General features: G+C 40.5%; 1 protein-coding gene across 1 annotated transcript in view; it reads right to left on the minus strand.

Annotated features, from left to right (window-relative positions):
• Positions 1–2,182: 2,182 nt before the first annotated feature.
• The window catches only part of LOC130246696 (collagen alpha-1(IX) chain), a 71,562-nt gene continuing 62,151 nt past the window's right edge, over positions 2,183–11,593 (minus strand). The window contains exons 25-38 of the mRNA XM_056479800.1: positions 11,432–11,485; positions 11,239–11,283; positions 11,096–11,149; positions 10,757–10,810; positions 10,342–10,395; positions 8,438–8,509; positions 8,310–8,345; positions 8,154–8,198; positions 8,024–8,056; positions 7,182–7,328; positions 6,815–6,869; positions 6,228–6,422; positions 4,943–5,020; positions 2,183–2,863 (exon numbers count right to left, since the gene is read on the minus strand). Of these exons, the coding sequence (XP_056335775.1) occupies positions 2,664–2,863; positions 4,943–5,020; positions 6,228–6,422; positions 6,815–6,869; positions 7,182–7,328; positions 8,024–8,056; positions 8,154–8,198; positions 8,310–8,345; positions 8,438–8,509; positions 10,342–10,395; positions 10,757–10,810; positions 11,096–11,149; positions 11,239–11,283; positions 11,432–11,485 (1,122 nt within the window). The 3' untranslated portion in view covers positions 2,183–2,663. The remainder of the gene's footprint in view (positions 2,864–4,942; positions 5,021–6,227; positions 6,423–6,814; positions 6,870–7,181; positions 7,329–8,023; positions 8,057–8,153; positions 8,199–8,309; positions 8,346–8,437; positions 8,510–10,341; positions 10,396–10,756; positions 10,811–11,095; positions 11,150–11,238; positions 11,284–11,431; positions 11,486–11,593) is intronic.

An 11,593-nucleotide genomic window follows, 5' to 3' on the forward strand; every position in this document is an offset into this window, starting at 1 on the left:
GACAAATAAGGATTGCTTTCCATGACAAAATGTACTAAAGACGGAAAATTAGAACAGTTTGTCTTTTGCGGTTTTTGGAGGTTTCACAGATATACGATTCCTATTGTGTACATAAGTCCACCAAAATGGCTAAAACACAATAATGCATGCCAGGCCAGTAGATGGCGATGTAAAGAAAAACTGTGTCCCTGCAGACCTGAAATACACCATTGTTGTTTTGGTGTTGTTGTTTTTGTCTAAAATGTCCCCAAGAAACTTTTTTAGTGTTGTATACTGTGTTGAGCGATTTGCATACTACAGACTTAGGGCTTCTTCAATAATTACAAAGGTGAGTACAGCTACATTAACTGAAGGATTAATAAGTTGTTTTTTAAGTGGTATCCATGCCACATCAGGAGAAGCATTCAGTCCTCATGGTCAGCCTTGTGAAGATCTACCTGGGTAAAGACCTGTAAGTCTACCAGCAGGAGTCAAGGCACAAAGGTACCTCACTTATACTCTTTATCCATTTATTTAACCTCTATCTTGGAATATTCAACTGACTGTCCTCTATGCATTTTTTCTTTTCAAGTTATTCCTGTAAGGCAAGGCTGACCAATCCTGTTCCTGGAGATGTACTTTCCTGCAGAGTTCAGATCAACCCATGTCAAACACTCCTGCCTGTAATTATTATCAGGTGGCGTTCGGGTCCGAATTAATTGCTTCAGGTGTGTTTGATCTGAACTCTGCAGGAAGGTAGATCTCCAGAAACAGGCTTGAGCATCCCTGCTGTAAGGTATTGTGGCTAGGCAGCAGGCCTGAATGTACTGCTGTTCTCGTTCCCTAAATATGAAGGCAAGGATTCTTGTTTTCTGTGACTTCATCCATCCATTGGACAAAACATTGTGATACAGATCACCACCTCAGGTACTTACTAATCAGTCACCCAACCTCACCTCATTTGTTATTTTTGATTTATTTCTTGTACACTACACATTTCAGACAAAACCTACACTTAGTCTTTACACTGTTGTATCCTTTAACTCAAGGGACAAACTTGGTCTTGGAGGGCGGGTGTCCTGCAAAGTTTAGTTCCAACCCCAATCAGCCACACCTGGGCTAGCTAATCAAGCTCATACTAGGCTTTCTAGAAACATCTTTGAAGGTGTGTTGAGGCAAGGTGGAGCTAAAATCTGCAGCACACCAGCGCTCCAGGATGGAGTTTGGACACCCCCTCTATGCATTTTGTCTCATTGGATGTAAATAGTATCTTGTCCAGGCAGTATATTTACTCTCTCCTTCAGGAAAACATGCTACTCCCTCTAATCCAGGAGTTCTCAACCTTGACCTTCGAGGTCCACTTTTCCAGCTACTCTAGTTCCATGTATAATCTAACTCAACAAGCTAATTAAGGTTACTAGGAAGTTACATCCCTTGGAGTTTGATCACCGTTTCAGCTAAACTCTGCTGGAAAAATGGACCTCCAGGACAAGAGCGGACAACTGCTTGACCAAACATGGTAAAGCAGAGTAAAAAATGGCAGAAATTAAAAGATCCAGCTGACCTTGAAAGACCAAATGGCCAAGAGACCATTGCGATGCAGGTTTGCACTGCACACCATCAGGAAGATCAAGGTCTTTCAAACCAAGTTTCTCTTCCAAGTTATTGTAGTTTTTAGGCTGCAGAGCCCTTCTGGAAGGACTTGCAATATGGGCCTTCAAACCTCAACTAAATGCAGCAGAACAGCTGGTCTTACAGAGCCCATCACATCTCTCTTCATCTCTGCTAGTTACAGCTCTGATCAAGATGTCGACGTTACTTAATCAGTCTACTTCCTAATGAGAAATCAGAAGTTGGTAAGTACTGAATCATGACAGAGACACGTAATCCCTTTCCAGAACTTTTTCATCTCTAGAACATTGTTGTCAGAGGTGTCCAAATTTGTTCCTGGAGGTACACTGCTCTGCAGAGTTTATCTCCAACACAAACAGAGCACATCTGAACCAACTAATCAAGGTCTTACTAGACAATCCTAGGCGAGCGTATTAAAGCTAAAATCTGCAGGATGTTGCCTTTTTAGGAACACGGCTGGACACCCATGGATTAGTTCTAAGTTGTCTGAACCATTTCTACAACTTTGTATTGCTAGTATTCTTTTTATGATAATCATTTGTTTGTTAAATAAATAAACCAGAGCACGCACTTTGCATGGTGGTGAAAAGCTTTTATTCCAGGCTGCCCTGCTGGATCACACTGTCGTTCTGTTGGCATAGCTTAATGTCTGGCACCATGTCAAACATTGGTCTTTGTAAATCACGTTTTATGACATTATTAAACATGCAGAACTGTAATTGTATAGCATGTACTGGTTTGCAAATTAGTTTCCCATTTATTTAACCAGATTGTGGCCCAAGAACTGAAACGTCAATTTCCAATTAATTTATTTCTGCAATTTACTGTAAACCATCTGACAGGACAAACACATTTTCTTCTAGTTTATGTACAAGGTACAACAATAAACCATGTAAATTGGATCCACCATCAGAAGCTGCATCCGTACGTCTCTATACAACTGTCACATTTGTTTTACTCGCCGTTTGAAGTCTCAAGTTTTTCGGAAAGGGACTGACTCTGAGCTCCTGATGACTGTGATGAAGGTTTCTAGGATATTTCTATTGTTCTGTTCATGGACCCTTGATGTTGACAGACTTTTTGCCACCAAGCAGATAAAGAGGTTGAGGCCTGTAGCAGTTTGAAGGATCGCAAAGACCAGGTGCACCAGTGGCTCCTCTTGCTCCAGGTGTTCCTGGGGTCCCATTCACACCGGGCTCTCCTTTGGCACCATCCTGACCATCTTTACCAATGCCAGGCTTGCCAGCTGGTCCTGTTTTGAGGTAATCACAATTGATAAAATTACAAAACATTTATACATGAATTCAACATATGATGGACACTCACCAGCCAATATATTTGGTACACATGCAGAGTTTCTGTGGGGTCTTACAAAAAGTCTTACATTGCTTTCCAGTAAATTAAGGCTTTGAAAAGGCCATCGTTTGCTCACTGTGCTGAATGAACACAATATATGTGATTATACCTTGACTTTCACTTTTGAATTCTATGAGGTAACTGCAGGACTATGCACTCGGCATGCTGACTGCAGGAATCTTAACAATCGATTGGCATAACCGATGAATTTCTGCACAAACTGTCTTAAGAAAGCTCATATTCTCATTGTGGTCATTGGAGTCTCGATTTGACAGCAGTTTGCTGTTTTAACTAACTTAAGTTGGCAAGTGCTCACATTCGATGGCATCTGGGGCTTGGAAGAGGTATTTTAGGGTTATTTCACACTTGGTTCAATTGCCTGGACCGTACTCGAGTTCAATTGTGCCCCCTTGTCACCTTCTCAGTTGGTTTGTGTTCACACTGTCTTTTTTTCCTTCTGAACCCTGATACGCTTGCATCATTAAGCCGCTGCTTTGTGTACAGCTGTTGCCAAGTGACAGACACGAAAGCAAAGTGCCAAAGTGGAAAGACGTCTGCACATCACAGTCATTTCTCTTTACTGAGCCACTTGGTTTTGGAAATACAGAAAGCGAATCGCGTCCTCCATCTGCTGCAAAAATATTATCAACGTTCAGAACATATCGCGATGTCTGCAGAAGCTGTTGTTGGAGAAGACAAGCAGACATTATCACTGTGCTTGCCCTGGCTCAGTCCCGCATGTTAGCAAGGTACGTGATACAGACACACACACAAGAATGAACATTATGAAAACTAAAGTTTGTTGTACTGTTGATGGTTCAATTTTGTTATTTGGTACGACTGCATCCATACCAGAAGTGAATCGGACTAGAGTTTGCGTGAACCATACCCCAGACCACCTCTTTCAGGTGAACTCGGGTACGATTTGTGGGTGCACACCCGAGTTCAGAAAGCACATTCACACTAGCTAAACATACCGACTTCAAACGAACCCGGGTGCGGACCAAAACTGCTGAAAGCACCCTTCACAGATGAACCCTGGTTTTCACTGTACAGGGTAAATGGCAGACAGTGTGTATGGGTCCATGTGAGTAAGTGGTTTCTTTATGTCAGCGTTATGAATCGAATTGTCCATGGTGGAGTTATGAAACAAGCAAGCGTATGTCATGGACCATGAACACAACTGCAGGTTGTTGATGGCATTTTGAGTGCACAGGCATACCCGAGGCCCATTGTTGTGCCATTCATCCACAAACATCAGCTCATGTTGCATCAAGATAAAGTACAACACCATGGTTTAACGATGTTTGCAATTCCTGGAAGCTGAAAACATCCCAGTTCTTGCATGGCCAGCATACTCATTGGTCATATCACCCACTGAGCATCTTTGGGATGGCTCTGGATTGGTGTATACGACATACCTGCCAACATTTTCTCTGGGTTTCGGGCAGCCACTGCAATCGGATACTATGCCAAAGGTGGTCAAGGGGTGTTATAGACTGTACCAAAAAGCTGAGGATCGAAGGGAGGGGGGTGGGATGAAAGTACAGGAGTTTTCCGGGAGAAATAAAAAAACAGCAGGGTGGCGGGAGATGGGTCTGAAATATGGGAGACTACTGGGCAAAACGGGATTGTTGGCAGGTATGATATATGGTAGCATGTTCCAGTTCCAGCAACTTCGTACAGCTATTGAAGAGAAGTCAACTGCAACTTTCTGGCATACACTATGTCTACCAAGTAAGGGTATTATTGGCAGTGGATAAGGGTGCCCTATACCAAACTGTATTGATCTGTACTGCTCAGTGAAAATGAGGCTTAATAAAGTGGCTGATGAGTGTATATACACCTGCAGATGTCTTTCACTGGTTAGTTAACTGAACCATATCCAGAGAGATTAGCAACTAGCACGAGTCAAAGCATCTACATCCTATGCAGTGGTACTTAAATATGACAGATAAGATTTGGCTTTTCATACCTTGAGGTCCAGGTTCTCCAGGAAGTCCTGGAATTCCAATCCCATTATCTCCCTTGTCACCTTTTTGTCCTGAATCACCTACACAAATCCATGGACATAAAACAAATCAAATCACTCTATCATAAATACTCAAGATACAACTTTACCAATATAATGCTGAATACAGCAGTACTGAAATTGTATGAACTTTGGAACTTTGGCACAAATTCTTAAATTGTAATCAGCAATAGCGGTTTTCAGGACCTCTGTGTGTGAAACTGCTGACAGTTGTACTGTCAAACACCCTGCTAGGCATGATCGAGCATTTTCCACTAGAGCTGCATTCATAACCTTTAATAAACATGCTCTCATCCTCTGAGGTTCTGCAGGAATAATTGTGGTAGATTGAGATGCATTTAGGGGCTTTTCTAATCATCCTGTTATTGCTTCTCAATCTCTGTCTCATTAGCAAGCCTAGCGTTCCTCCTCGGCTCAGTGGCAATTAGCGCAGACTGCACTCACTGTACAGCAACTTTCGCTTCAGAGGACAAAAGAATTGCAATGCTCAACATTCTGGAAGCTGCTACCCTTGAATGACCACAACACTAGCAGCTGATGGAAATCTACGTTAATGCACCTTTTGAAATATCACATGAGAAACGAGAACTTGAAGAAACCTTTGAATAAAAATCCCTTCATTTGCTAAATATTTTGACGCTCACTTGAGGTGGATTTGGACTTGAGTGAAATTCTGACATAGCAAACATTAAATACAGTAGTCAGCTGTCTCCATGTTTATGCTTGCCTTGTTTAATGCTGGTTACTAGGCTACCAATACTATACCCAGCCACTCTAAGAACTTGTTTAACAACCTTATTCATGTTTGCACATTTTTTTGCACACTTTGGTTGTTTCCTTGCATTAAAAACCAAGCTACTGTGTGCTTATAGTTTTAGCATAAAAATGACTCCTCCTTGCTTGAGTTTCTAGTTGTGCACATGACAGGATATTAAGGAAGTTTATCAAATGACAATAGTATGATTTACACTAATTTAGAGGATGTTGACCAACTAAGGATGACCTAAACTACACAGGATATCAAAACTACTGTCTAGAGTCTTCATCCACATATTTGCATGATGAAGCTTTACTCAGTATTTCATACTTGTTTGATCTTGAGAAGTCATGGACAAAAAAAACCCAAAAGGAATTCTGCATTTGCTGCAAAGTTATGATTTCCCAGTTCATATGATGGCACAGCACTAATTGGAATAGTGATAAAAGGAATGGAGTCATTCAACATTACCTTTGGCGCCTGGCTTTCCAGGAAGGCCGTAGTATCCTTGAGGTCCCTTGAGACCCATGACTCCTCTTGGTCCGGCTTCTCCAGCAGGACCTGCAGGTCCGGGGGGGCCAGGTGGCCCCATCAGTCCAGGGGTTCCTGGGGCTCCAAGTGGAAGAGGTTTCTTGGCTAGTTCCTTCTTGTAGGCATCTAAATGTTCTGTTTGGTACAATAAAACAATATAGTTTAGTTCTTCTATTACTTCTAAATAAGAATACAGCTAATTGTTTTGTAAAAACAGCTTGTTGAAAAAAAAAATAATAATAATAAATAAAATATATAGGCAGGACTTGATTTTGTCTATGAGGAATTAATTGAATGATTGCATTTTGCTGTTGGTGGATTTCATGTGTTTGATATGTTGGTCACACCATTTAACAAGTCATTATAAATTAAGATATAACAGGTAAAAATAGTATGTTAAAAATAATTTTTTTAATTAAAAATTAAGAGCGCAGACTAAATATTATGCGCACTAGTGCATCAAAAACAGCTATATTCCTTTTAATAAAGTACATTTTGATTTCATGACTTTGAAGAAGTTGTTGTACCCTCAACAATAGCTGAACAGATATCACGGATCTTCTCGTCTTGGATCTTGGGCCCCTTTTAGAAATACATTGAAAACATCATCAATGGCTGGAAGAAAATCTTTTTAAAGAAACAAAATACTGTACGTTCTAATCCAGTATTTCTAATCCACGTTCCTGGAGGACCACCAACACTGCATGTTTTAGAGGATATCTCCTTTTTCTGTCAGACCCATTACAGGTCTTTCAGTCTCTGCTTATGAGCTGATGATCTGAATCAGGTGTGTTTGGTTAAGGAGGCATGGACAATGTGCAGAGCTGGCAGTCCTCCAGGAACCTGGTTGAGAAACACTGTTCTGATCAATGGTGTGAGTGAATCTGTACTGACAGGTAGACCTCTGGGACCAGGAGGTCCCACCAGTCCTCGCTCCCCCTCCAGACCCCTGGCTCCCTGCGGTCCAGTCAGACCCTCATGACCCGGCTGTCCTGGACGCCCATCAGCACCTGTAGCTCCTCTCTGGCCTTTCTCTCCACGCTTACATCAATCAAAGAAAAGAGAGGGATGAAAAACAAGCACGCAACGACACAAACGCTGCGTTAAGTGGAATGCGCGTGATCCATGTGGTAATTTTAAGTACTTGGATAACAAAATAAATGTTATACAACCTAATTGTTATTTAAGTGCAACATATTCCAAAAGATCAGGGTCTTTTGACAATACATCAGGGGCTTAAGCCCCCAAAGCCCCCTCCAGTGTCCCTGTATCTGTGGTTAAACAGCGATGAATTTGGTGAACTGATGACCTTCACGGCCAGTCAGTCATTTCTGCTGAGCACTGGTCAAGAACGTGCTCAACAGCGCTCAGATGTTAGCGGGAAATGGACGCTTTTAAAATTCCAGTACTGATTGGTACCGAATTCCAGTATTGTAACTGTAATCCACACACATATCTACACACCGAATTACACTAACTTTTTTCATATTAGATTAATAACTTGTATTGCAAGTATTGTGTATTATAGGTATTGTATTATTAAGTAATGTATTATAAAAAGTACACTATACATCAATACAATAATTGGAAAAAGTGTCAATTATTACATAAAAAACAAGGGAATTTATTATAATGTTTTTCATTCATTAATTTCTTACATTAACATTTTTTTCCACAACCTAAACGCTAAATAATATGGCTCATATGAGTGTTTTATGGTGGTATGCGCCACCTACCTCTCCCTTGATTCCAGGAATACCCGTAGGCCCCTGTAAAGCATTATTAAAAACCATCAAACCACTGTACACCAACTGGAATACCATAATTACAGGGCGTGCTGGGGATGTTTCTATAAATATGGCGAACCTGATCCCCCTTCACGCCTGGATCTCCGGGAACACCTGGATCTCCCTGCAGACCGATGAGAGAAAGATGTTAGCGTAAAATTACACGGTGTTCATAGGAAACACCAGGCGTTTAATGCAGTCACTGAGTGCATGTTTGACAGGCTTTTTAATTTACCTCACTTCCTTTAGGACCGACGGGACCCAACGGGCCCTGAAAGAACAGAAAGATTACAGGATTTCACATAGAGAGCAATAATAAGGTCTGCTCTGCTATGAAGGATTATTGTAATGAAGGAAGCACACCTGGTCTCCTTTATGACCCGTGTGACCCTTGATTCCACGAGGACCCATGAGGCCGTGGTCTCCTTTATCTCCCTGGGGAAGCCAGTCAAAAGTACAGTAACAATCATCCATTTTACGTTCTTTTCAGAAGTCAATGTATTCTAGTATTCTAGAGTAGTTGTGCATATAATGTAATATTAATGCTAGTAACAGGTCTGAATTAGCATATGGAGGTTAGATGTGCACACGTAGCATTAGATTGCTTCATTTATTTGCAGCTTCGAGTCTTACAACCAATCACAGGCTTTTCTGTTGAGCTTGAGAATGCAGCAGCCAATCAGAGGAGATTAATTAGTGCTGTATATTCTATCAATCAACGTTAATAATCATTACCAATAATGTTTCTACATTCAATAATAAAAAAAAATTATTTAAACATTTAATTTTTAAAAGATTTTTTAATATACACTCACCGGCCACTTTATTAGGTACACTTGTCCAACTGCTCGTTAACGCACATTTTTAATCAGCCAATCAGATGGCAGCAACTCAATGCATTTAGGCATGTAGACATGGTCAAGACGATCTGCTGCAGTTCAAACCGAGCATCAGAATGAGGAAGATTTAAGTGACTTTGAACGTGACATGGTTGTTGGTGCCAAACGGGATGATCTGAGTATTTCAGAAACTGATAATCTACTGGAATTTTCATGCACAACCATCTCTAGGGTTTACAGATAATGTTCCAAAAAAGAGAACATATCCAGTGAGCGGCAGTTCTGTGGGTGCAAATGCCTTGATGTCAGAGGAGAATGGCCAGACTGGTTCCAGCTGATAGAAAGGCAACAGTAGCTCAAATAACCACTTGTTACAACCGAGGTCTGCAGAAGAGCATCTATAAACACACAACACATCCAACCTTGAGGCGAATGGGATACAGCAGTAAAAGATCACACCGGGTGCCACTCCTGTCAGCTAAGAACAGGAAACTGAGGCTAGAATTTACACAGGCTCACCAAAATTGGACAATAGAAGATTGGAAAAATGTTGCCTGGTCTGATGAGTCTCAATTTCTGCTGCGACATTCGGATGGTCGGGTCAGAATTTGATGTCAACAACATGAAAGCATGGATCCAGCCTGCCTTGTATTAGCGGTTCAGGCTGGTGGTGGTGTAATGGTATGCGGGATATTTTCTTGGCACACTTTGGGCCCATTATTACTAATTGAGCATTGTGTCAACACCACAGCCTACCTGAGTATTGTTGCTGACCATGTCCATACCTTTATGACCACAGTGTACCCATCTTCTGATGGCTACTTCCAGAAGGATAATGTGCTATGTTATAAAGTTTGAATCATCTCAGACTGGTTTCTTGAACATGACAATGAGTTCAATGTACTCAAATGGCCTCCACAGTCACCAGATCTCAATCCAATAGAGCACCTTTGGGATGTGGTGGAACGGGAGATTCGCATCATGGATGTGCAGCTGACAAATCTGCAGCAACTGCGTGATGCTATCATGTCAATATAGAGCAAAATCTCTGAGGAATATTTACAGTACCTTGTTGAATCTATGCCACGAAGGATTAAGGCAGTTCTGAAGGCAAAAGGGGGTCCAACCCAGTACTAGTAAGGTGTACCTAATAAAGTGGCCGGTTAGTGTAGATTTGACCTAACATTTTTATTAATTCGATTTCCATAAAATACTGATGGATCTAATTAGTTAAATATATTTTATTTAGGATAAAAGACAACACTGATGCAATTAATACATTATAATAACTTTAATAACCAGAGGGCAAATACTGCACATTCAATATAAAATAATTTTCTGGCCCATATTTAGTATATAAGTTAGAACGCAGGCATTAAGATTAATATTCAAAGCAGTTTGTCCGTCCATGTACAATATAAAACCCACCTGGATTCCTTGTTGACCCGTTGGGCCAACTGGGCCCTGCTTTCCTGTTTCACCCTGAGGAGAAAAGTCTTTTGTGTAAATATATAAATATTTTTTGTACATCCAAGTAAATTTCGATATGCACTTAATAATTAAAGGGATAGTTCACCCAAAAATGAAAATTCTGCCACTATTGACTTCCATAGTATTTGCTATTCCTACTATGGAAGTCAATGGTTACAGTTTTCCAACATTCTTCAAAATATCTTCTTTTGTGTTTAACAAAAAACTCAAACTGGTTTGGAACAAGTAAAAGGCGAGTGAATGATGACAAAATTTCATTTTTGGGTGAACTATACATTGAAATATGCCAATAATACTAAAATAAAGTGTGCCGAAAGTAATATTTGTATGAATGTGTCAATTGTTTTATTACAGTGGCTCCTTTGGCTCCAGGAGCTCCATCTTCTCCTGTTGGTCCAACTGCTCCCTAAAATATGAAATGAACATCATTAATAATCACAAAAAGCACACTTCAGTTTTTGAGCATGTCTGCCTTCATAATATTCATTAGAATAATAGTGTTTTGCTGCTTTACACAGCCTATTCTTAGCATATTTATTATACATTTTTATTATGATTGTTTTCTGCTAATATTATGCTTTATTATTCACCAGTATTGCCTAATGAAGTGGAAATCTTGTAAATTTGCATATTTCGCATTGCAAAACAGGTTGGATACCCAGTACAGTAGCACAAAAATAATTTTACTCACATCTTTACCAGGAAGCCCAACTGGACCAGTTGCTCCTTCAGCGCCTGTTTCTCCCTGTTACACAGAGAGCGAATGCATGCAAATTACTTTCACATTTAAATGAGCTTCAGCATATATTATTTCTCATGTAAATGATGTTCTACCTTTTGGCCTGCCGGTCCCACCAGTCCCTGTTTTCCTGGCAAACCCTATAAGCAAGAGTGTTCGTCAAGGTGAGGCGTAGATTACAAATGAGTTTAAATCTCCTCATTTACTGTTGGTTGGTGTTTTTACTTTATAGCAGGTTTCTTATTTAACAACGCATGCACATAACTATACATCAACTTATTAACTCACTGGAATTCCCACAATTCCTCTGACACCAATGGCTCCGGGCAGGCCTGGTTCTCCCTGTCAGACAGACAGCCAAATCATCTCATTATATCAGTTTTAGGCCATGTACACAGGTATTTTTTTTATAGTTAAGTAGTTTTTCCTGTCTTAAAAACCACTTGAAAA

This window comes from Danio aesculapii, chromosome 19 (assembly GCF_903798145.1).
Source record: "Danio aesculapii chromosome 19, fDanAes4.1, whole genome shotgun sequence".
NCBI classification, from domain to species: Eukaryota; Metazoa; Chordata; class Actinopteri; order Cypriniformes; family Danionidae; genus Danio; species Danio aesculapii.